This window comes from Triticum aestivum, chromosome 6D, assembly GCF_018294505.1.
Source record: "Triticum aestivum cultivar Chinese Spring chromosome 6D, IWGSC CS RefSeq v2.1, whole genome shotgun sequence".
In the NCBI taxonomy this organism is placed as follows: Eukaryota; Viridiplantae; Streptophyta; class Magnoliopsida; order Poales; family Poaceae; genus Triticum; species Triticum aestivum.
The window spans coordinates 394,827,321-394,852,077 of record NC_057811.1 but is presented as its reverse complement, the minus strand read 5'-3'; the positions used below and the strand labels follow the sequence as shown (position 1 = coordinate 394,852,077).

The following is a 24,757-nucleotide window of genomic DNA, read 5'->3' as shown; positions in this document are numbered from 1 at the left end:
AAGGGATTAGAAACCGTTTGTATAACACCTCGTTGTACCAGTGACATCATGTCATTTTGCTTACAACATTACTCCGTTTCTCCATGAACTTAATATATTAGATGCATGCTAGATAACGGTCGATGTGTGGAATAATAGTAGTAGATTCAGAACCGTTTCGGTCTACTAATCTTGAACGTGATGCCTATATATATGATCATTGACTTGGATATCGTCATAATTATTAGTTTTTCTATCAATTGCCCAACAGTAATGTGACGCTCGGGTAATTAAGCTACAGTAACCCTCTGGTATGATGCCACGTCACCACGATTACCGTTGCTAATCTCGTGTTAGTTCAGAACCGGTCCAAATTCAAATTCGAATTAAAGTCAAACAATAAAAGTTTTCAAACATAAAAACTAAAATGTTCAAAGTATGGCAAATAATCCCTAGATATTTGTCATGTTGAAAACCACATTTGGTAAAGAGTTTAAATGCCCTTTGGTGAATAAAACAGTGGCTTACACATTAAATTAAATGCCTTTTATAATTTATAAAATTTTAAACTATTTTAATTTGGTGTGAAACCTTTTGTGGCAGTGGTAAACCTAGTCACACTAATTTAGGTGCTCTTGTTTGTATTTTGTAAAACAAAAACAAATGGGAATAAAGATAGAACAATATAGAAAAAATTACTAAAATAATAACAATAATAATACCTCCCCCCCCCCGACTGGGCCTTGGCCCAGTTGGCCTGGCGACCAAGCGGCCTGCCGGCCCACCCCCGCACGTTGGCCTACAAGGCCTCCCTTTCCCCCACCGTAACCCTAATCCCCACTACCCCCACGATCCCCAACCGCCCCCTCGTTCACCCACACCGCCACCACCACACGCAACACCCACACACACACACACGCGCGCATCGTGCCTAGGGGAGGGGCGCCCCTGCTCGATCCCCTCCTCCCGCACGGCCGCGCCCGACGCAAGCCACCACTCCGCTACGGCCACCGCAGCAGGCACCGGTGCCGCCCCCCCAGGACCTCCTCTGCGCCCCTCCTCTCCCTCGCGCGGCGCCCGCCTAACGCCGCGGCCTCGCCTCGTCACCGACCCCGATCCCGTCGCACCTCGCCGGCGCCTCGACGCCCACCACCGTCGCCGGACCTCCCCGCGCCTCGCCGCCCGTCTTCGTCCTCCTCCACGACCGGAGCTCCTCCGCCTCGTCGCGCCTCGCCGAATCCACCTCGCCAGCCTGCCTCCTCTTTGTCACCGTCGTCCCCGACGACCTCCTCGCCCCCCCCGCTGCCCCTGTCCCTACAAATCCCGGTGAGGCCATGGCCTCCGCCCTCCTCCTTCCCCTGTCCCCGCGTCGTCCGCGCCTCCCTCGGTGCGCCACCGCGCGCACACGCGCCCGCGTGCCGGAGCTCACGCTCTGGGCAGCACGCGCTCACCCCGCGCCCTCCGGCGCTCCGCTCGCTCCCTGCACTTCGGTCGGGGACGAGCCCCGCCGCTGCCACCGTGCGCATACGCCCCCGCTCCCTTGGCCTCGTCCGTAGCCCCCCCGGTGCCCTGCCCAGCATCGCCTCCGTTCGCCGACCCGCCGCCGTCCGCCGGAGCCATCCGTGGCCGGGCTCCGGCGAGCCACCCGCCCGTGCCATGGTTTTGCCCGTTCGGGCGCCCACTGCCCGCTGGCGCCCGTCGCCTGTTCGGGTATTACCTGATGCCCGCACCCGCTTAGGCCCCTGGGGCCTATGACATATGGGCCCCACCCCCAAAACGAAAAGAAAAAATAAAAATAATAAAATAATAATAAATAATAAAAATAAATTTAATTAATTAATTAATTAACTAAATTAATCAAGTTTAAATTAATCTAATTAATTAGTTAATTTAATTAAACAGTAATTAATTAGCTAAACCCGAATTAAACTAAGCAGTGTATGACATGCGGGACCCGCACGTCAGTTCGACCCAGTCAACGCCCTGTTGACTGCTGACGTCATGCTGACGTCACGTCAGCATGCACTGTTCTGGATAATGTTGTATTAAATTAATTAAATAAATGCTAAAATTAATTTAAATCTTTTAAAATTCATATAAAATAAACCATAGCTCGGATGAAAATACTTTGTACATGAAAGTTGCTCAGAACGACGAGACGAATCCAGATACGCAGCCCGTTCGTTCGCCACGCGTCCCTAGCATAGTGAACCTGTAACATTTCACCTCTGGTTCATCTGTCCGAAAACGCGAAACACCGGGAATACCTTCCCGGATGTTTCCCCCCTTCGTCGGTATCACCTACTACCGCGTTAGGGCACACCTAGCACCGCATATTGTCATGTTACGCTTTGTGTTGCTTTGATTGCTCTGTTATTTATTGTGTTCCCCCTCCATTACTTCTTTCCGGTAGACCCCGAGACTACCGGCGACCCCCAGTTCGACTACGGAGGTGACGACCCCTACTTGCCAGAGCAACCAGGCAAGCCCCCCCCCCCCCTTGATCACCAGATATCGCCTATTCTTCTCTATACTGCTTGCATTAGAGTAGTGTAGCATGTTACTACTTTCCGTGAACCCTATCCTGATGCATAGCATGTCATTGTTGCTACAGTTGTTACCCTTACCTGCTATCCTACTGCTTAGTATAGGATGCTAGTGTTCCATCAGTGGCCCTACACTCTTGTCCGTCTGCCATGCTATACTACTGGGCCGTGATCACTTCGGGAGGTGATCACGGGTATATACTATATACTTTATATACATGACACATGTGGTGACTAAAGTCGGGTCGGCTCGTTGAGTACCCTCGGAAAAAGGACGACCCAGAGTTGTACCTTGACCTTATGATAACTAGAACTGGATACTTAATAAAACACACCCTTCCAAGTGCCAGATATAACCCGGTGATCGCTCTCTAACAGGGCGACGAGGAGGGGATCGGCGGGTAGTATTATGCTATACGATGCTACTTGGAGGACTTCAATCTACTCTCTTCTACATGCTGCAAGATGGAGGCTGCCAGAAGCGTAGTCTTCGACAGGATTAGCTATCCCCCTCTTATTCTGGCATTCTGCAGTTCAGTCCACCGATATGGCCCTTTACGCATACACCCATGCATATGTAGTGTAGCTCCTTGCTTGCGAGTACTTTGGATGAGTACTCACGGTTGCTTTCCTTCCTCTTTTCCCCCTTTCCTTTCTACCTGGTTGTCGCAACCAGATGCTGGAGCCCCGGAGCCAGACGCCATCGTTGACGACGACTCCTACTACACTGGAGGTGCCTGCTACTACGTGCAGTCCGCTGACGACGACCAGGAGTTAGTTAGGAGGATCCCAGGCAGGAGGCCTGCGCCTCGTCCGATCTGTATCCCAGTTTGTGCTAGCCTTCTTAAGGCAAACTTGTTTAACTTATGTCTGTACTCAGATATTGTTGCTTCCGCTGACTCATCTATGATCGAGCACTTGTATTCGAGCCCTCGAGGCCCCTGGCTTGTATTATGATGCTTGTATGACTTATTTATGTTGTAGAGTTGTGTTGTGATATCTTCCCGTGAGTCCCTGATCTTGATCGTACACATTTGCGTGCATGATTAGTGTACGGTCAAATCGGGGACGTCACAAGTTGGTATCAGAGCCAACTGCCTGTAGGAATCCCCCCTTCCAACTCCTTGGCCGAAGTCGAGTCTAGTCATTGAAAAACTTTTACTAACATGGCTGTGTGGCTTACGGGCCCACGTCGCCATTGGGTGGTATTAGGATCTTTTACTCCTTGTCTATACTCTGGGACTCCGATCTCTCTTCTATTCGGGTTAAATGAATTTTGCTAATTCTAACATTAGGATCTCGTTATCACTTTCACCCGGAGAGCCCCTTATTACTGATGATCGTCTGCTGCACGTGAGGACCCTGAAGACACTCTCCGCTGTTAACCCGAGAACTTGTGTTCATCACTTTTGCAATTCCCTTCCATCGATAAACTCGTTTGGATAACCACGTATACTCGCCATTCATACAATGTTTCCCAGTTGATCTTGTTATTACAAGATACCCCGAAATTCTCTCTGTTGTTCCGAGAATCCTTTGAGCTTACTGCCTTGCCATTCTTTGTCACCTGAATACCCCTACGGATAATTCTCGCACTTACCGAGTATCCGCTCACCCCCAGTTGATTCAAGTATTTCACAGAAGTGTTCAAAATACGATTCGATCTTCCGAAAATCCTCAGGAGCCTTTTTGCTCTTGAAATTCTTGCTTACTTGCATTATGATTAATCTTAAGTCTCATAATCTTATTGGCATCTCTTGTCATTATCATTTTGAGTCCGTTGATTCAATTTGTTGCGAATGCTCGCAATCCTCAATCAGATCCTAGAATTCATCCTTCCGGCTTAGACGTCATTTGAAACGTGAGCTGGTTCTCGCCAATCAAATTGTCGTTGATTGTGCCCCTATGTCTATTGAACTTATCCATCCTTGATCAGAGCGTCTGTTTCTGATCCTTCGCTTTGTAAATCATAATTCCTTTGCAATTGAGCTCTAAGTTACTTAGTTGTTTCTATAATCCAAGGTCTTTGCATTGATTCTTCCTCGGGTTGTGTGCCGATACTCACCTCAGATCCTTTATGGACCATCAGAACCTTGTTGGATTTTGTCCGACAGTGTCCTTCATATTCAATCACCTTGTGACATCTTCCCCTGATACATAATGCCTTTGGTACATTGTATCCTCTGCTTGGCCAACCATGCTCTGCTTTCGAGCTTGTGTATTTACTTTTGAAACTTGTGGTATATGTTACTAAGATGCCCGATGGGTTGAACCTATACCTTCCCTAAAAACCGTATGAACTCGAAAGTTTTCATGAGTCATACTCTTCTAGTATTTTGCCAGATAAAATTTTCAACACTGCAACTTCATCAAACGCGAGAAGTGAATAAAAGGTTATGCATTGAAGAAGTGGGAGTCGACCTTGAACCTTTGTGTTCATGCCCATGGACACGATGTAGATCCTATCATGGGAGCTTCTTGTAATAATAGCTATTTCCTTGATATAATATCCTTTGGTATCGGAGAATTGATCCTTTGCAATTGTGGTTCCGACCATATGTTCTTCTTTGATTCCATTTCTCGGGCAAGTTTAAGCACTTGTCTTCTGTGGATCAATACACCAGTCCAACCTTTACTTTGATCTTTCGTCGAGTATTACACCCTGGTATCTCGAGATTATCACAGAAGTGCATAACTTCTTATGAGTTCTCCATCAAGTACTACATTCCCATTGATTCAAAAAAATCATGGGCTCTGAGTTATTAAACACTCAAAGACACCTATAACTGAACCGAGTCTGCACTACGGTTCAACGACACTTGATAATCTTCTTTAAGTACGAGTTTGTACCCGATCACGCCATTCCTAGCCTGTATGGCTATATCATTGTCGTGGTGATTTTAACTGTGCTACCTGGTCCTTATTCCCGGAGCACCACTTTCGACGATGAGCTAAGCTTACGTCGATTTTCCTCGTCATATCATTTCGCCTTGAACAACAAGCTTGATTTTGAGTTTGCGTCGTACGCATGGTTCCAATAACCTTTTGCTTCATAATTCCTTTGACTTGATGTTATCTCCGATCGATTACATCTTCATGAAATCTCTCGACAAATGTGTCGTGATCATCATCAGCATTCCGAGCTCTTCCATGATATCAATTGAATTCATGGTGAGAAATACCAGCCTTGCCCTCGATGATTTGTGTTATCATCGACCACATCCTTGTCTTCCCTCAACACCGAACGTGTTCATGTTTTGGATTGAATCTTGAGTTCCTTGCTATCCAGCATATGTTCTTCTTCACCTTGGAGTATTACCATCTTTTATGTCAAGAAGGTCGTGAGAATTGCTCCGCCTCTTAAAATTTCTTGGTATAGTGATACTTCTCACCATCACCATTCTTTCTTGGCCCCAATGTTGATTCTAACCAGAATGCCAACAAGTGAACGGTGCTGCTTGGATTCTGTACTCCTTAGCAACCCTATTGCTTTGGAGTTAATGGTCGACAGTTCATCCTTAGACTATTGGATAACGAATCACCATTCTAACATTGATCATGCTATCTAATCCCACATTTCAGGTGCACCCTTCAACCAGTATTTAATTATGTATGTTTTCCTCGAGCACACACCATTATGTCATTTGCTCTGACTAATGTTATCTCCTTGTTCACATAATTGTGGAAATCCATCTTGTCAGAGATCTCGATGAATTGTCGCTGAGACCTCAGCCACCTCCTCATCCTCTCCTTGGTTTAATTATGAACTATTGTTTCAGGAAACCGCTCCCATAGTTTATTTCCCGAGAATCTTGCAATGTCATTTCATCGATTTGTGTTGCACCTTTTCTTCTCGGACATCCTGAGTCTGAGGTATCATGACACCAATCGGATCTGAATCTCGGTCAGATATGATGGTTGGGACAACTTTCCAGGAGTTATGATGTTGGTCCTTTGATGACCCGGTAAGGTGGTGTCATGCCGAGTACACCTGGCCGGAGGACCTATTGTTATAGTTTCCATCTTAGCAAGGTTAACCATTCTTCCATGAGGAAATTGTGAGACTTATTCTATAAGTTGTTCCTGATGAATCCTTTGTATATCCAAGTCCGACCTTTGCTTGAAGACCATGTCAATGCTATCTCAAAGCATGTCTGTGGTACTCCAATTTTCAACAAGAACATTTAAAGCCCAATGCTAAATGTTTCTTGCTCAATTATCCAAAAACCGTTGTATGGGTAATGTCATGAAGTTTCTCTCCCCTTACCTAAAGGGTTTTCTACATTATATCTTGTCACAGATATCAGGCTCTGCTTGTCCTTGGGAAGGATATGCCCCTGAAATATGTGTTTAAACACATTTTTCCTTTCCATTGTTCTATTTAATCAGATAATCATATTTTCCTTTCCATTGCTTGGTTTAACCTTTCTTGTGATCTATATGATCTAAGCAGTATTATTCTCCTGCTTATGTAAACACCATGGTGTACAATTCTGTCAGTAAGACCCTGTTGCTATTGTTGATGACATTCCAGTAACCACCGATGGACAAGAACTTTGCCTATTGGTCCGCCTCATTCAACGAGCAGGAGAATGGTTCTCTTCGTCCCTCGCCCTTGGTACCGATGATGTTGCCGACATAACTGACAGGCTATCCTCTGACTGGCCTTGCTTACATGATCGTGCAAGATGTCAGCACCCCTTTCTACTTTTAACCCACATGGTGGGCCCATAACCCACAGGTCCACTGGATCGAAACCTGACTCTTCGTTACAACCCGGATTCTAATGTATCCTTTGCACCTGGCTTCGTATGTGATTCACGAGCTAAATGCTATACCATTATTCATCCTGGCAATCAAATACCATGTTATTCTTGTTGTTCAAACCCCCATTCCAGCTTCTGTCTAGTCATCGAATGATTGCCTAACCGTTTGAAACTTTGGTACCATCGTATATTGCACTCAACGAATTCACTGAAATACAACTCGTGGGATACCTTATGTATTTCCCATTGAGTCCACTGTCAGATGCCCAGCTTTGTGGAGATGCGTTCTTCCGAAGTTTTTCCCCTTGGTCGCATTCGTAGGACGTTGCAGTTCCCGAAGAAAATGATAACTTCATCATGATTACCTGAAGCAGAGAAATGAAGACATCAATGTAATGGATCGACCTCTTCGAGAAGAGCAACCAAGACCGAGAAGATTCGTTAGGATTTCGTAACCAGACCTTTCCCCCTTATTCCACCTCTTAAATCTCGGGACGAGATTTCTTATAGTGGAGGGGAATTGTGACGCCCGGGTAATTAAGCTACAGTAACCCTCTGGTATGATGCCACGTCACCACGATTACCGTTGCTAATCTCGTGTTAGTTCAGAACCGATCCAAATTCAAATTCGAATTAAAGTCAAACAATAAAAGTTTTCAAACATAAAAACTAAAATGTTCAAAGTATGGCAAATAATCCCTAGATATTTGTCATGTTGAAAACCACATTTGGTAAAGAGTTTAAATGCCCTTTGGTGAATAAAACAGTGGCTTACACATTAAATTAAATGCCTTTTATAATTTATAAAATTTTAAACTATTTTAATTTGGTGTGAAACCTTTTGTGGCAGTGGTAAACCTAGTCACACTAATTTAGGTGCTCTTGTTTGTATTTTGTAAAACAAAAACAAATGGGAATAAAGATAAAACAATATAGAAAAAATTACTAAAATAATAACAATAATAATACCCCCCCCCCCCGACTGGGCCTTGGCCCAGTTGGCCTGGCGACCAAGCGGCCTGCCGGCCCACCCCCGCACGTTGGCCTACAAGGCCTCCCTTTCCCCCCACCGTAACCCTAATCCCCACTACCCCCACGATCCCCAACCGCTCCCTCGTTCACCCACACCGCCGCCACCACACGCAACACCCACACACACACACACACACGCATCGTGCCTAGGGGAGGGGCGCCCCTGCTCGATCCCCTCCTCCCGCACGGCCGCGCCCGACGCAAGCCACCACTCCGCTACGGCCACCGCAGCCGGCACCGGTGCCGCCCCCCAGGACCTCCTCTGCGCCCCTCCTCTCCCTCGCGCGGCGCCCGCCTGACGCCGCGGCCTCGCCTCGTCACCGACCCCGATCCCGTCGCACCTCGCCGGCGCCTCGACGCCCACCACCGTCGCCGGACCTCCCCGCGCCTCGCCGCCCGTCTTCGTCCTCCTCCACGACCGGAGCTCCTCCGCCTCGTCGCGCCTCGCCGACTCCACCTCGCCGGCCTGCCTCCTCTTCGTCACCGTCGTCCCCGACGACCTCCTCGCCCCCCCCGCTGCCCCCGTCCCTACAAATCCCGGTGAGGCCACGGCCTCCGCCCTCCTCCTTCCCCTGTCCCCGCGCCGTCCGCGCCTCCCTCGGTGCGCCACTGCGCGCACATGCGCCCGCGTGCCGGAGCTCACGCTCTTGGCAGCACGCGCTCACCCCGCGCACTCCGGCGCTCCGCTCGCTCCCTGCACTTCGGTCGGGGACGAGCCCCGCCGCTGCCACCGTGCACACACGCCCCCGCTCCCTTGGCCTCGTCCGCAGCCCCCCCCCCCCCGGTGCGCTACCCAGCATCGCCTCTGTTCGCCGACCCGCCGCCGTCCGCCGGTGCCATCCGTGGCCGGGCTCCGGCGAGCCACCCGCCCGCGCCATGGTTTTGCCCGTTCGGGCGCCCACTGCCCGCTGGCCCCCGTCGCCTGTTCGGGTATTACCCGATGCCCGCACCCGCTTAGGCCCCTGGGGCCTATGACATATGGGCCCCACCCCCAGAACAAAAAGAAAAAAATAAATAAAAAATAAATTTAATTAATTAATTAAGTTAATTAATCCTATTTAAATTAATCTAATTAATTAGTTAATTTAATTAAACAGTAATTAATTAGCTAAACCCGAATTAAACTAAGCAGTGTATGACATGCGGGACCCGCACGTCAGTTTGACCCAGTCAATGCCCTGTGACTGCTGACGTCATGATGACGTCAGCATGCACTGTTCTGGATAATGTTGTATTAAATTAATTAAATAAATGCTAAAATTAATTTAAATCTTTTAAAATTCATATAAAATAAACCGTAGCTCGGATGAAAATACTTTGTACATGAAAGTTGCTCAGAACGACGAGACGAATCCAGATACGCAGCCCGTTCGTCCGCCACGCGTCCCTAGCATAGTGAACCTGTAACATTTCACCTCCGGTTCATCTGTCCGAAAACGCGAAACACCGGGAATACCTTCCCGGATGTTTCCCCCCTTCGTCGGTATCACCTACTACCGCGTTAGGGCACACCTAGCACCGCGTATTGTCATGTTACGCTTTGTGTTGCTTTGATTGCTCTGTTATTTATTGTGTTCCCCCTCCGTTACTTTTTTCCGGTAGACCCCGAGACTACCGGCGACCCCCAGTTCGACTACGGAGTTGACGACCCCTACTTGCCAGAGCAACCAGGCAAGCCCCCCCCCTTGATCACCAGATATCGCCTATTCTTCTCTATACTGCTTGCATTAGAGTAGTGTAGCATGTTACTGCTTTCCGTTAATCCTATCCTGATGCATAGCCTGTCATTGTTGCTACAGTTGTTACCCTTACCTGCTATCCTACTGCTTAGTATAGGATGCTAGTGTTCCATCAGTGGCCCTACACTCTTGTCCGTCTGCCATGCTATACTACTGGGCCGTGATCACTTCGGGAGGTGATCACGGGTATATACTATATACTTTATATACATGACACATGTGGTGACTAAAGTCGGGTCGGCTCGTTGAGTACCCGCAAGTGATTCTGATGAGGGGGCTGAAAGGACAGGTGGCTCCATCCCGGTAGAGGTGGGCCTGGGTTCCTGACGGCCCCCGACTGTTACTTTGTGGCGGAGCGACAGGGCAGGTTGAGACCACCTAGGAGAGAGGTGGGCCTGGCCCTGGTCGGCGTTCGCGGATACTTAACACGCTTAACGAGATCTTGGTATTTGATCTGAGTCTGGCCATTTGGTCTATACGCACTAACCAACTACGCGGGAACAGTTATGGGCACTCGACATCGTGGTATTAGCCGAAGCTCTTCTTGACGTCAGCGACGGAGCGGCGCGCGCCGGATTGGACTGGAACGCCTGCTAGGCTAGGTCTGCTTCCGGCCGCCCTCGCAACGTGCAGGTGTGCAATGGGCGATGGGCCCAGACCCCTGCGCGCATAGGATTTAGACCGGCGTGCTGACCTCTCTGTTGAGCCTAGGTGGGGCTGCGACGTGTTGATCTTCCGAGGCCGGGCATGACCTAGGAAAGTGTGTCCGGCCAAATGGGATCGAGCGTGTTGGGTTATGTGGTGCACCCCTGCAGGGAAGTTTATCTATTCGAATAGCCGTGTCCCTCGGAAAAAGGACGACCCAGAGTTGTACCTTGACCTTATGACAACTAGAACTGGATACTTAATAAAACACACCCTTCCAAGTGCCAGATATAACCCGGTGATCGCTCTCTAACAGGGCGACGAGGAGGGGATCGCCGGGTAGGATTATGCTATACGATGCTACTTGGAGGACTTCAATCTACTCTCTTCTACATGCTGCAAGATGGAGGCTGCCAGAAGCGTAGTCTTCGACAGGATTAGCTATCCCCCTCTTATTCTGGCATTCTGCAGTTCAGTCCACCGATATGGCCCTTTACGCATATACCCATGCATATGTAGTGTAGCTCCTTGCTTGCGAGTACTTTGGATGAGTACTCACGGTTGCTTTCCTTCCTCTTTTCCCCCTTTCCTTTCTACCTGGTTGTCGCAACCAGATGCTGGAGCCCCGGAGCCAGACGCCATCGTCGACGACGACTCCTACTACACTGGAGGTGCCTGCTACTACGTGCAGTCCGCTGACAACGACCAGGAGTTAGTTAGGAGGATCCCAGGCAGGAGGCTTGCGCCTCGTCCGATCTGTATCCCAGTGTGTGCTAGCCTTCTTAAGGCAAACTTGTTTAACTTATGTCTGTACTCAGATATTGTTGCTTCCGCTGACTCGTCTATGATCGAGCACTTGTATTCGAGCCCTCGAGGCCCCTGGCTTGTATTATGATGCTTGTATGACTTATTTATGTTGTAGAGTTGTGTTGTGATATCTTCCCGTGAGTCCCTGATCTTGATCGTACACATTTGCGTGCATGATTAGTGTACGGTCAAATCGGGGACGTCACAAGTAATTTGTTTACTCGTCGTATGCTATTTTCTCGAGAGAAGCCTCTAGTGAAAACTATGGCCCCGGGGTCTATTTTCTATCATATTAAAACCCAAAATACGCTGCTGCTATTTTTTCTTATTTATTTTATTTTGTGTTTTAGTTATATCTATTTCTCAAAACCTATACAATTTAATATTTCTCTTGATCGTTGAGGGATTGACAACCCATCTACGCCTTGGGTTGCGAGTATTTGTTGTTTGTGTGCAGGTGCTGTTTACATAGTGTTGCTTGGGTCTCCTACTGAATTGATAACCTTGGTTTCATAATTGAGGGAAATACTTATCTCTAATGTACTGCATCATCCCCACCTCTTCGGGGAAATCCCAACGCAGCTCACAAGTAGCAGGCACCTAGATCTATGTGCTTCGGGTGGCAAAGTCGACGAGGGAGACTACGAATCGGGCACCCCGACAATCGCGTCCATGGAAACGAATTCCTTTCCTCCTCGTCTCATCACAACTCCTCGTCAGCACTTGTCATCGGCCTCCTCGCCAGTGACTAGCACGGACATCGTCGGCTCGATCCCCATCTAGGCAAACAAGACTGAGAGAAACGAAGATAGACGAGCTAACATTTAATATGGCACGACTACCTACCATTTATTTCTTATGCATATTGACCCGTATTTTTCACATAAAAATCGAAAAGGACACACATCCCGAGGCATCTGGATGACCCAGGCAACATGTGTGTTATGGAGCTAAACCGTTATTCTGAACGAGGATCAATTTTTCATTTTTAGGGCATTTCAGCATTCGAAAATTCAGGACCTGCAACTTTAATCTACAGGCTAATCTCCACCCTTGATCTCATCTGAAACCTTCCCCATGATTTTAACCGGTCTCCCTAATTTCACCCAGACCCTTAATTTTCCTCATGTCAATGCGTAATACTATTGCATAAGAGCAAGTATAATAAGATACAATCAGCATACTATAAGAATTAAACTATTATATGTGTTGACTTGGATGAGAGAGAAGAGGAGAGAGAAGAGCAGCCGGGTGTAGATTAATAGCCGGCTGCATCACAGACTTCAAAAAACATTATGAGAGTGTATGGTGGGTCATAATTAATAAAGTAGTAGTACTGCTTAGCAACTACTCCCTCCGTTAGGGAGTAGTAGTTACTACACATGTTGACTATTAGGTTGAGTATACGTGACATGAAAAAAATAATACAACCCTGCTGGCTATATGATGTTGCCATGTCATATATAGTCATCACTTATAGTCACTCATATAAGGTTATCTATAAGATTGGCTATAAAAATACTATTTTCTCATCTTCTCTTTATCTCTTTCTTTATATTTATTGTATTTGCCTAGGAGTACGCATGTAGCTAGACTCTTGCATGAGAGTCCACTCACATCATTTTTTCATGTCTTTCTCTTCCACATAAGTAAAAGTGACATGTAAGCGATATAAGCAGATTATTGTACTTGTTCTAAGGCCATAATAAACCACGTAAGTCCACTATTGCTCCCCAACATTTGGGCTGAAAGACACATATAGCCTTAGTCCCTGCTGCAACTCCAATCATTCATCGGTGCGTCAGCCCTCCGGTTAGCGCCGATGTGACCAAAATGCAGGTACACAGGCTCCGACGCCCCGAACAACCGCGGGGGCAGGCTCGTCATTTCGCGCCTCCCCGTCGCCCATGGCTATATCCTCCGCCCTCGTCATGGCCCTATCCCGTCCCCGTCCCTGTCCCTGCAGATGAACACACACACACACCCAGCGATAAAACTAAAAATTCAATTTTGTTTTATTAAAAAAGAACAGACGAAAATAGAAACAAAAAGCGGTTGCTGGAGAGGATAAATCCCAGAACGGGGAGCGGAAAATAGTCGGAAAATATTAATCATTTCTTCCCGCTGTCCGCAAGGAGAGAAAAAGGGTAGGCTTTCCCCCGTCCCTTATATTTTCCGGGGGGATCCATCTCCGTTCTGCTTGGGCGGCGTCTTCTGAGGCGCAGGCTTTCGCCCCCCCTCCGCTCTACCCCGGCGGCCGATTCGCGCCCCCCTCGCTCGACCCTCCAGGTGCGTCCCGTCCCGCCCCCCGTCTCCGCGCTGTTTTTGGCGGATTTTCCCGTGATTTTTTCGCGTTGGGTAATGGTGATCTGTCGAATTAGGGGCAGATCTGGGCGGCGGGCGGGCCGGGACGGCGGGTTCTAGGGTTTGGGGCGCGTGGCTCGGGTGAATTGGTTGCGTGCGCGTGCCCGATTTGAGGGGAAAAGCGCGTTCTTTCAATGATTTTCAGGGAGGGAATTTTTTTTCTTTGTCCTCCGGGAAGTTTAGTCCGCTGCTAATCATGCAACTGTTGACTTTCTACTCGATTCGCTTTCCCCGTTGATATGTGCCTGCGAATTCTACCGCGTGTTGACTTCGGTTCCATTTACTGCGGATTTTCTCGTCATGTTTGCTTGTAATTATTCCCGAAGTGCCCAGAAACTAGCGCGGGCAAACATATGTGACGCTGGAAATATGCTGTGGTGCTAATGGAATGGAAACTGCGGAAGGATTCTAGATTTGCAGCAATTCCTGTCGTGTTTGGCAACTGCTCTTACCATCCTGACTTGTGTAGGAAGTTCTAGACGCGCTTGGTTGTTTGCTCCATGTGCAATTTGTTTCAGCGAGACCGTGCGTGGTTGCTGATGTTGTCATTGGCCTTCTGTTTACAGGTCAGGGAGGTTTCTTTCCTAGGAGAGGATCAATGTCCAATTATCACGACGATCACGTCGAAGACATGGAGGATGATTATGACATGGACGACCCCGCTGAGGACATGGTTGACGCCCACCACGAGCGAGGTTTAAGAGACTCCGATTCGGAGGATGACGAGTATGCCCATTCGGTATGTCCATCAGTTGTTATTTTGTATTGTTGTGATCGCTGCAGTTGGAATTAGGTCTTACGTATAAATGCAGGTCTTGTTGTGTTATCAGAAGTTTGAACGTTTTTCCAGTGATGGTAGATTCGCTTACGTAGTCCTCATGCTATTTGTCGTATACTAGATACTAACATGGAGCAAGCCTGAACTGGGCAGTGGTTGCCCATTCTCTTATTTGGAGAGGAATGAACAAACGAAAAACAATCTCATGCTTGGGAGTGCTACGTAGTCCGCATGCTGCTTGTCGTATACTACATATTAACATGGAGCATGCCTGGATCAGTTATGTGAACATATAAATGACTTGATTGTAGCATTGATTGACCATTCTCTTGTTTAGAGAGGGATGAACAGAACGACAGCAGTCTTACGCTTGGGAGTGCTACGTAATCCTGATGCTGCTTGTCGTATACTACATATTAACATGGAGCATGCCTGGATCAGTTATGTGAACATATAAATGACTTGATTGTAGCATTGATTGGCCATTCTCTTGTTTAGAGGGATGAACAGAACGACAGCGGTCTTACGCTTGGGAGCGTTACGTAATCCTGATGCTGTTTGTCCTCTACTACATATTAACATGGAGCAGACCTGGATCAGTTATATGGACATATAAATGACTTGATTGTGAACATTGATTGGTCATTCTCTTATTTAGAGAGGGCTGAACAAAACGATAACGGTCTCATGCTTGGGAGCGTGTATTATTTAGAGGGTTGTCTGGAGTGATGGAGCTTGTCGTTTTAGACGGTTGCACACTGTCAAATGTCTTGTAGCGTCCATTCACCTACTCTTTTAATGTACACAGCTATCTGTTGCATGATTATGCCTCTCTTCTCATGATATCGACTTGCCATGCATATGTAATATGCTTCCACTGTTCCGTTTATTCTGGCTTCCATTTCTAGACCACTAGTTTGTTTGGACTATCGACATAGGATAAAGAAACCAGTTATTTCTCTTACTTAGTTTCTAACTTTACTTACCAATCTTGAACTTTACCAAAAAGAGTTTACATATATGTGATTTATTTCTGTTGTTTCTAATTTACCGTTGTTTTAACTACATAAACCATGCTGCAGTTCTCTAAATGGTTGTTCTTCCTTCTCTGTTTAGAATGATAAGATCCCAGATACTTCGGCAGCGGATGCAAGAAAAGGGAAAGACATCCAAGGAATACCCTGGGAGAGGCTAGCTATCACAAGGGAAAACTACAGACAGACCAGATTAGAGCAGTACAAAAACTATGAGAACATTCCTAATTCTGGAGAAGCAGCAGCAAAGGTGTGTCTTGTAGAAAGTTCAGCAGCCTATGCAAAATTTTCTGTCTGTTAACAGCTGATATGTTGTCTTGACACAGGAATGCAAACCGACTGTGAAAGGTGGAATGTATTATGAATTCAGACAAAATACTAGATCAGTAAAATCAACCATCCTACATTTTCAGGTGGGTTCATTCTGCCTCGCCACCCCTCCCAACACACACACACATCACACAGTATATTGTGTTGCCAAATAATCATCAGATGCAATTGTTTGTGTATCTTTCCATTGGCACACCTTTCTTGATGCTCCATGATAAGATTATGATGTACTGATCACTAATGCAATCTATTCATATGTGCTAAGCTACTCTATTAGCCAACATCCATTTTGGTATTTTGTCTTCACAGTCTTAGATGTACTATCTCCTTGAGTATATTGGAATCAAAGAATAAAGCAGCTGCAAAATTGCTAAGCTTAACTCCATATTTGAATGTTATTTTGGTCCACTACTTCATGCTTGATTGCAAATTCCAACTTCTAGTTTGAAGAAAATTGCATTGATGCTTTTAGCTGTATTGGTGTATATTAGTTTCTAAAGCTTGTAGCAATAACTTAAGTTGAATTAAACGTTTTAGAACATGAAATGCTTGCTAGAAAATTTAGAAGTTGCTTGCATGATGAAATGTATCCGTATATTAAAAAGAGAGGAAGGTGGTCCTTAACGTAAGGACCTAGGCTGGTCCTTGTATCTTTGGGGTTAATTCAAGTTACATGGCTGTTTGGAGAACCTTTTACCATAGGGATTCAACTTGTTGAAAGGTGTCTGCAAGTCCTGATTTTGTTTCTCTGCCTATAATCTGTGTAACCTAAGCTGTTGCTGTGTTTGATCTAACCATTTGCATTTGGTCTCAGATTCTTAATTGATGTTTTTCCCATTCCTTACACAGTTTTGATACTGTGACTTTCAAGTGCGTGAAACAATTGACATGATTTGTGCCTGCAGCTGAGAAATTTAGTATGGGCTACATCCAAGCATGACGTCTACCTAATGTCACATTACTCAGTGCTTCACTGGTCAGCGTTGAGTGGTGTGGACACTGAACTTATGAATGTCCAAGGTCATGTGGCACCAAGGGAGGTATGGTGCATGATTGTACTTTATAATCAGTCTCAATTTTTCACATCCTGTAGAGCTTGTCTCGTTCTTCTTCTATTAATGTTTGTGGATCTCTTATTTCAGAAGCATCCTGGAAGTCTATTAGAGGGGTTTTCTCAGACTCAAGTTAGTACCTTGGCAGTCAAGGACAATTTGCTGGTAGCTGGCGGATTTCAAGGGGAGCTAATCTGCAAGGTTGGTTGCCCAAAGTAACTCGAATCTTTTTGAATCTATATAAATCTGCTATCTCTGGCATGGTGGCAAACTTCCATTATTTGTGATGTCAATAACATTCGTTTACTGCATGCTCACCTAGCTCCTTGCTCCTAGTGCACTATTGATTCTAACCACTAGACTAATAGCTTAAGGGATTGAGGATTTTATGGTGGGATGTTTGTGGTGAACCAATATTGTTGGTTACCTGAGTGGCTGATTCTAATCACTGATTACCTGAGTGGCTGGGACTGCACCTCAAAAGAGACTGATATTGTTGGATTCAAAGTACTTGAGCCTGCTTCTTCAAGAGTAAAATCTATAAAAAGAAGATCATGTCTGGTGTTCAATAAACTCTTTGCAAAAGAGTTGTTCTTTTCTTCATTCTGAAAATTTTGCTGAAAATCACTAACTGATGACCACTATGTCACTGTTTTTCCTTTGCTATGATTTTGTGTGTGTGCTGAAAGTAACTAATTGATGGATGCTGGTGTGCTTGTGCTCACATGCTTAATCTTTATATAAACTCTTATTATTGATGTAATATTGATTTTTACCACTTCTGTTGATGTGGAATGCAGCACCTTGATCGAGAAGGAATAAGCTTTTGCTGTCGAACAACGTATGATGATAATGCTATTACTAATGCAGTTGAGATATTCAATACTGCTAGGTAATGTGATGCCCCTGTTATTAGGTTGTGACCTCGTTGAGTGTGTGTTCATGCTAGTTCTTGTTTTCCTTCCCAGTGGTGCTGTTCATTTCATGGCATCGAATAACGACTCCGGTGTAAGAGATTATGACATGGAGAGATTCCAGTTATGCAAGCACTTTCAGTTTGATTGGCCAGTAAATGTAAGTTCCTTTGTTTATTTCTACTACTTTTCTTGTCTTGTGAACCTGGAACACAAAATGTTTTTTACCTCTTGCTGCATATGGTTATGATCTTGTGTCATTGTTTCACTCAATATGCTTACTTTTGGCATCTTGCTGTTGTTGAACCTAGTAAAATTAGAATAGGAGTTTTTTGTGTAAAAAGCAAAACAGGAGTGTGTGAACTGATGGTGCCTTGGTTCAAGGAAAAAAAAAAGAACTGTTGCCACAACTGATGAGATTATGATGTTCTGTACTTCTGTTCTGTCTTCTGGATCTAGTTGATAATGAGAACTGGGAAGTATGGTTAGAACATGTCGAGCAGACTAGCCAAATTTGACCTTTTATATCTCCATTTGGCTGGCCATCTCCCCCTCTACCTCTATATCTCCATTTGGCTGGCCATCTCCCCCTCTATATCTCCATTTGGCTGGCCATCTAAAAAGATTCCCCCCTCTTATCTTCTACAACAGACCAGCCAAATTTCACCCTCCGTATTATTACTCTCTCTCATGTATGCCAGTAATATCTCGTAACTAACAGTATATCTGTTATGGCAACATTTCTAACGATTGTATTTATAACGGCGAGATAGATATTTAACGGCTATGTTTTGAACTATCTTTTGGTGCAGCTTTGCAGTTTGTGTATAGATTTCTGTACGTCTTATCGATCCGCCAGTCATTCTTTTTTTTCTGTCTAGGTTTAGAAAGCCGCAGCAAATTCTATTCTCGTACATGAACAAACATTATATCAACAGCGGAAGTTATGAAAGCAAATTTATGCCACTGAATACTACTCCCTCTGTCCCAAAATATAAGAACGTTTTTGACACTACACTAGTGTCAAAAACGTTCTTATATTATGGGACAGAGGGAGTATAGGAGAGGAATATCAAGCAGCATTCACGAATCAGCCATTATAGCAACGCCAGTCACTCTTTATCTAGCAGCATTCATGAATCAACCACAGATGCAAATAACGTATTGAAAATTCGGAATCAAACAAGCATGATTCATTGCTGAGCCCATCAGCCCATGCGCACAGAGAACTCAAGCACACATCTCTCTTGCATCTCTCATGACACCCACAATCCCCATTGATCTGTCCTCTGGCTCGTGCGACCAAAGCGCATGCATCTCTGCCTACCAAATTCAGCAGCAGCTGCCACGGCCATTAACACAGCAGGCCGCAACAGCATGCTCCGCTCTGTGTAGGATGTACCCCACCTGAGATGCATCGCTACTGCCACCTCCACTCTCGCATCCTGGCCACCACCCCTCGTCATCCACCACAAGCAACAGCAAGAAGCACCTCATCCATATCCTCCCGTCGGCCGCTCCTCGTCCACATCCAAGCACTTCCTCATCCACCAACTCCTGTCCACCTCACTCTTAGGCCCTAATCCAGATCATCCCAATCGCTTGCTTCCCTTCCTGCCTGCCCGCCGCCACCACCAACCTGCAAGGCCGTCATGCAGCCACCGTCTCTCCACCTGTGCTAGGAAGGAGAGGGGAGGAGGTGGATCCTACCTTTGAGGTGGGGACGGAGCTGTGACCGTTGTGGCGGGAGTGAAGCATCCGATGTGGTGTTTGAGCTCCGAACAGGGACAGAGGGCCCCACTCGGCACACGCCAGATGGCGTTTGTCCAGGCCAGGATGGATGGATCCAAAGATGGTGAGCCAGTGGGCGCGCGTGGCTGCTGGAGGAAGATCTTTCCTACTTTTGCTATTTTTTTTTGCATGTAGCTTGTGTGATAGAGCAGCTGCTGGAGATGCTCTTACATTTGTGCTAATAGGCATCCTTCAGGATTAATCTTGCACATGGGCGTGTGGCTGGTGGTGGAAGGTCTTTCCTACTTTTGCTATTTTTTGCATCTAGCTTGCGTGATAGAGAAGCTGCTGGAGATGCTCTTACATTTGCGCCAATAGGCATCCTTCAGGATTAATCTTGCACGTTTACGCGTGGCTGCTGGAGGAAGGTCTTTCCTACTTTTGCTATTTCTGGTGTCTAGCTTGCGTGATACAGCAGCTACTGGAGATGCTTTTACATTTGCGCTAATAGGCATACTTCAGGATTAATCTTGCATGTGCGTGCGTGGTTGCTGGAGGAAGGCCTTTCCTACTTATGCTATTTTTTTGCACCTAGCTTGTGTGATAGAGCAGCTGCTAGAGATGCTCTTACATTTGCACTAATAGACATCCTTCAGGTTTAATCTTGCACATGCCAACCACAGAAACCTCTTTTTTTTCTTCCTTTTTGCGGCGTGCTCCCTTTTCGACATTGTATTGATAGTAAATGGAGCAAAACACCATGTATACGCTCGTTATATATCAGAATTAATGAAATGCTCTTGCTTTACTCTGACCCTACACTGTTGTTTTGTTGGTGCAGCATACATCTCTGAGTCCCGACGGGAAGCTTGTTGTTATTGTGGGGGACGATCCTAATGGTTTACTTATTGATGCCAATTCAGGAAAGGTATATGATCCCAGGCATAAAACACCAGATGTTCACCAAACCCTGATTAATATTTCAAATTAAAACGCTGATACCATGTGTGATTAAGCGGGTGCACCTGTTTTGTACTCTGGACACAGACTCTTCATTCCATGAAAGGTCATCACGACTTCTCATTCGCATCAGCCTGGAGCCCTGATGGCCGAACGTTTGCTACTGGGAACCAAGACAAGACATGCCGAATCTGGGACGCGAGGAACCTATCAAAAGCAGTCCATGTATTGAAGGGTAACCTTGGAGCCATCAGATCAATCCGGTTTACGTCGGATGGGCAGTTCCTGTCGATGGCGGAACCAGCGGACTTTGTGCATATCTTTGACGTGAAGAGCGACTACAACAGAAGGCAAGAGCTGGACTTCTTCGGCGAGATATCTGGGATGTCCTTCAGCCCTGACACAGACGCCCTCTTCGTGGGCGTGTGGGATAGAACATATGGTAGCCTCCTCCAGTTTGGGCGTCTGTATAACAACTGGTACCATGACTCGATGCTTTGAGGCGAAAGCGGAGCGGATGTCGGGCCTGCATGTCTGTCCCCCCACAGCTGCACTGAATCTCGCAGCATAAGTTAGGTGTCTCCCTGAAATCGGAATTTCTTGAGTTGACCTGCATAATTCAAATTAATAAATGTTGTATCCTTGTATGTGTATATAAACAAATGTACAGATGCCTATAGCCTGTGTGCCGGGGTAGAGCGCATCTCATCATATATGTTTAGGTTCCAGTTAGTTGTAAGGCATCTTGACTCAAGTCGAGTGACGCTGTGAGCATCTTGACTCATGTCGAGTGACGCTGTGAACATTGTCGTCGATGATGGTGTGACTTGTGAGATGAACGGATGGTGTGACTTGTGAGATGAACGGCATCCGCTTCACCTGCCTTATGTTCTGCCTGTTAAATGTATGTAGTTTGCTTGCTGGTCAGAATCTGTGCTGTGGTACATAGGGCGGAGGCCCCTGTCAGTTTGAGTGGATGTCTGGTTTGGTGGTGCTTGTCATACGGAGCGGATGACATGGCTTTGTGTCTTGGACCTCCGGCTCTAGTTTCGACTGGCGATGACTGGTCGATCTCGGCCTTGTTGATGTGTGTGCGAGGTTTGTGTTTCTTGACTCCATGTGGTTAGATTTTGTGCCTTCTCTAGGACATCTAGCGTTTTCTTCTCGGGGCAGTGATTTGCTTGGCATTATGGTTGCCAATGTCTTATGATCTACATACTTTCTAGCCACGACCTTTCTACAAGTTACTGGGTTAGTTTCAATAAGTTCATGCTGAGGCGGAGGTCTGAAGGCGACATCGTATGCTCACAGCACGTCAACGATGCATGTAGAAGGAAGAAGACTTACTTCGGCACCCTTTATAGAGTGTCAGAAAACATCTTACATTTTGAAATAGATGAAGTATTTATCTTTTAATTTCTGTAAAGGCGTTTTTGAAAGGTCTCTACTACTTAATACATGGTCTTTTGACCTTCTGAAAAAGAAAATGGAGGTCTGTTTTTCTTTTCTTCGCTGCGATGGTGCACCTATCTCGGAGACTCGGAGGTGTGGTCTGACGCAGCGTTGTGTTTCCACAAGTGGAGGTGCCGAAGCGATCGATGGATCCATATGTAAAGCACCCAAGCTGGTCCGGAGAGCCAGCGTACGTAGATTTGCTCGCACCGCAAAGTTGGCAGCCACTCCACGGAGGCGGGGCAAACGGGAGGTAGGGGGATCAGTGCGCGACCACTACCGGCATCGACCATGCCGGAGTCTGGCCGGGCGATGAGGCGGATCCGCAAGGAACTGGAGCTGCTCTGGACCGACCCGCCGGCGTTCTGCCGGCCCGGCCTGGCGCCCGTGACGGACCTGTTCCACTGGGAGGTGGTCATCGACGGGCCGGACGGCAGCCCCTACGCCGGCGGCACGTTCCCCGTCGACGTCGCCTACCCCAAGGACTACCCCTTCGACCCCATCAAGCTCACCTTCAGAACCAAGGTGAGTCGGCCGGCACTGGCCTCTAGCTGCATGCATGCTTCCTCCATAAAAGACCGACCCACGCGTGTTCGTGCCAAACGATCGATGGGTCAATTGCTCTCCCATAATATCCTGACGCACGCGTACGTCTCTGCACTGCACTGCAGGTGTACCATCCGAACATCGGCCCGGAGGGGAAGGTGGCGCTGGACATCTTCGGGAGCGAGTGGAGGCCTTCTCTGACGATAAGCACGGCCCTCCTCTCCGGCGTCTCCGTCCTCCACGACCCCCTGCTCGACCGCCCCGTCCGCCGCGACGCCGCCCGGCTGTGCAAGCGCGAGCGGGGTCTCTTCGAGCACAAGGCCAGGGACTGGACCCGCAGGTACGCCTCGGCGCCGACCGCCTCCTTCTATCCGTCGGGGACGGAGACGTTCGAGGAGGCGGCGGCCAGCGGGGCAGTGGCACGGCGTCGTTCCTGCGGGGCAGGGCAATGGCGTTCGTTCGCGGCTCGTCTCCCATGCATCCAGCCATGAACGCATGCATGCACGGATGCACCACGTACGATTGTCGCCCAGCAAGAGCACAGTAAAGTTCACCACAAGAATCCTCCATCCATGGAGTATTATACTATACGTACTAGCTAATTGGTAATTTCCGTGGTGCGTGTTGTCTTGATTACTTGTTGATCCATGATCCTTGTTGGCTTTGGACCTTTGGCGTGGAACTCCTTGTACTGCACCGAGGCGATTGCAACTTCTGAAAAAAGTATATATAGCCTGGTCTTTAGTTGTGTGACTTGTTCCGTGTTCCTACGAATGTTTGTGTTACTTGATTGACAGGTGAAAGTTGTGAGCTGTGACGCTTTTCCTTTCATTTCTTTTGCGGCCATCACACCATCGAACGCGCACACACGGTAACACACGTGAATGTGCAGCCAATTAATGTGTCAAGAACCTGTGATGAACAAGCTAAGCAGAGCGAACGAACAGCAAAAAAGGCCAGTCACCATATCAGGTTCTCGGTAAAGCGGTGGAAAAGCCTGTTCTCGGTAATATACACGTGCCTTGCTCCGTGACAGCACTCGCACGATCCAGCCATACCCTTGGTGCCGTTGGCATCACCAACACGTTTGCCAAAAATGACAAAGGTTTTCCAAAAACAATAGAGCGCCAAGACGTGTGCGGTGAACCCAGGAGCAATTGTGGCAAAGCAACAACAGGTACGTCTCTCTCCCTAATAATAAAGCACGGGTTGAGTCGGCCTACGGCGATTAGAATAGCGGGTTTTGACCGCCGCCGGCGGCAGCGGCGGCCGTTGATCCTGTGTTACAGGTCATGGGCATCTTCATGCAATTACTTTGATGATCTGACGAGAGAAGGAGACGTGATGCGTTCATGCATGGATGTGTTGCTCCCGGCTGAGGCGTTGATGCAGTGTTCCTAGCTACAGCCTAGACGCTGCTGATAATGCGTTGCTCCCGGCCGTTTCAAAGGATTTGACGGCTGCGTTGTTCACGTCCCATCGCTCGCTCTGCGGTGCTGGTTTTTTGTCCCGGCACAGCTCCACTCAAGGTGCTGTGATCAGTTTATGGTTCTTACTTCGTCAACTACTATTTGTCCCTCCGCATCGCAACTGCGGCAGGTTTCTTAGAACAGTTTGTCTGATTTGTTTCAGAGGAACTGAACGTAATGAGGATATTAAGTTGGAATTGCCGAGCGCTTGGGAACGCCCCGGCAGTGCGTGCTTTGCTGGATGTTCAGTAAAGATGTGACCCCGAGGTGATGTTTTTGTCAGAGACACACCTTGACAGTTATCCGGCTGAGTGTCTACGTCGAAGGCTCAAGAATGGACCAGAAGTTTGTTTGTCCCAGTGACGGAAGGAGAGGAGGTTTACTGCTGTTATGGAAAAATAATGTTAAAGTTCAAAGATTAGCATTAGACTCTTTGTTCATTGATGTAAGAATTGAAGAAAGTAATAACGTCAGTTGGGCATTGCAAAGTCTCCCGTCCCCCGCGTCGCCTCTAGGCGGCTCGGGGGGAGCCCAGCACCGCCGGCGCCTCCTCCCACCCCGCCCCCTCCACCTCCCCTCGCCGCTGCCGAATGACGCGGCCGGGCTAAGCCCG

The 24,757-nt window shown here is 47.2% G+C and overlaps 2 protein-coding genes across 3 annotated transcripts; both read left to right on the top strand.

The window, feature by feature from the left end:
• The first annotated feature begins 13,469 nt into the window (after positions 1-13,469).
• LOC123145322 (uncharacterized WD repeat-containing protein C2A9.03) lies at positions 13,470-21,564 on the top strand. 2 transcript variants are annotated; one of them, XM_044564705.1, is made up of 10 exons: positions 13,470-13,661; positions 14,445-14,617; positions 15,773-15,940; positions 16,017-16,103; positions 16,926-17,060; positions 17,163-17,273; positions 17,873-17,964; positions 18,041-18,146; positions 20,559-20,645; positions 20,765-21,564. In XM_044564705.1, the coding sequence occupies exons 2-10, from the start codon at positions 14,477-14,479 to the stop codon at positions 21,176-21,178; spliced, it is 1,341 nt and encodes a 446-aa protein (XP_044420640.1). In that variant the 5' UTR covers positions 13,470-13,661; positions 14,445-14,476; the 3' UTR covers positions 21,179-21,564. The 2 variants fall into 2 exon arrangements, with proteins under 2 accessions (XP_044420640.1, XP_044420639.1); XM_044564704.1 differs by having other exon boundaries at positions 13,474-13,803.
• A 748-nt stretch (positions 21,565-22,312) lies between these two features.
• LOC123145321 (ubiquitin-conjugating enzyme E2 5A-like) lies at positions 22,313-23,428 on the top strand. Its single transcript, XM_044564703.1, has 2 exons — positions 22,313-22,654; positions 22,801-23,428. Exons 1-2 carry the CDS (start codon positions 22,421-22,423, stop codon positions 23,164-23,166), a joined length of 600 nt encoding a protein of 199 aa, XP_044420638.1. The 5' UTR covers positions 22,313-22,420; the 3' UTR covers positions 23,167-23,428.
• The last annotated feature ends 1,329 nt before the right edge of the window (positions 23,429-24,757 follow it).

Coding starts and splice junctions, on each gene's coding strand:
- LOC123145322 (XM_044564705.1), top strand. CDS start 14,477: ATGTCCAATTATCACGACGATCACGTCGAAGACATGGAGGATGATTAT. Junction 17,061..17,162: donor GTCATGTGGCACCAAGGGAG/GTATGGTGCATG, acceptor CTCTTATTTCAG/AAGCATCCTGGAAGTCTATT. Junction 18,147..20,558: donor AGTTTGATTGGCCAGTAAAT/GTAAGTTCCTTT, acceptor TTGTTGGTGCAG/CATACATCTCTGAGTCCCGA.
- LOC123145321 (XM_044564703.1), top strand. CDS start 22,421: ATGCCGGAGTCTGGCCGGGCGATGAGGCGGATCCGCAAGGAACTGGAG. Junction 22,655..22,800: donor AGCTCACCTTCAGAACCAAG/GTGAGTCGGCCG, acceptor ACTGCACTGCAG/GTGTACCATCCGAACATCGG.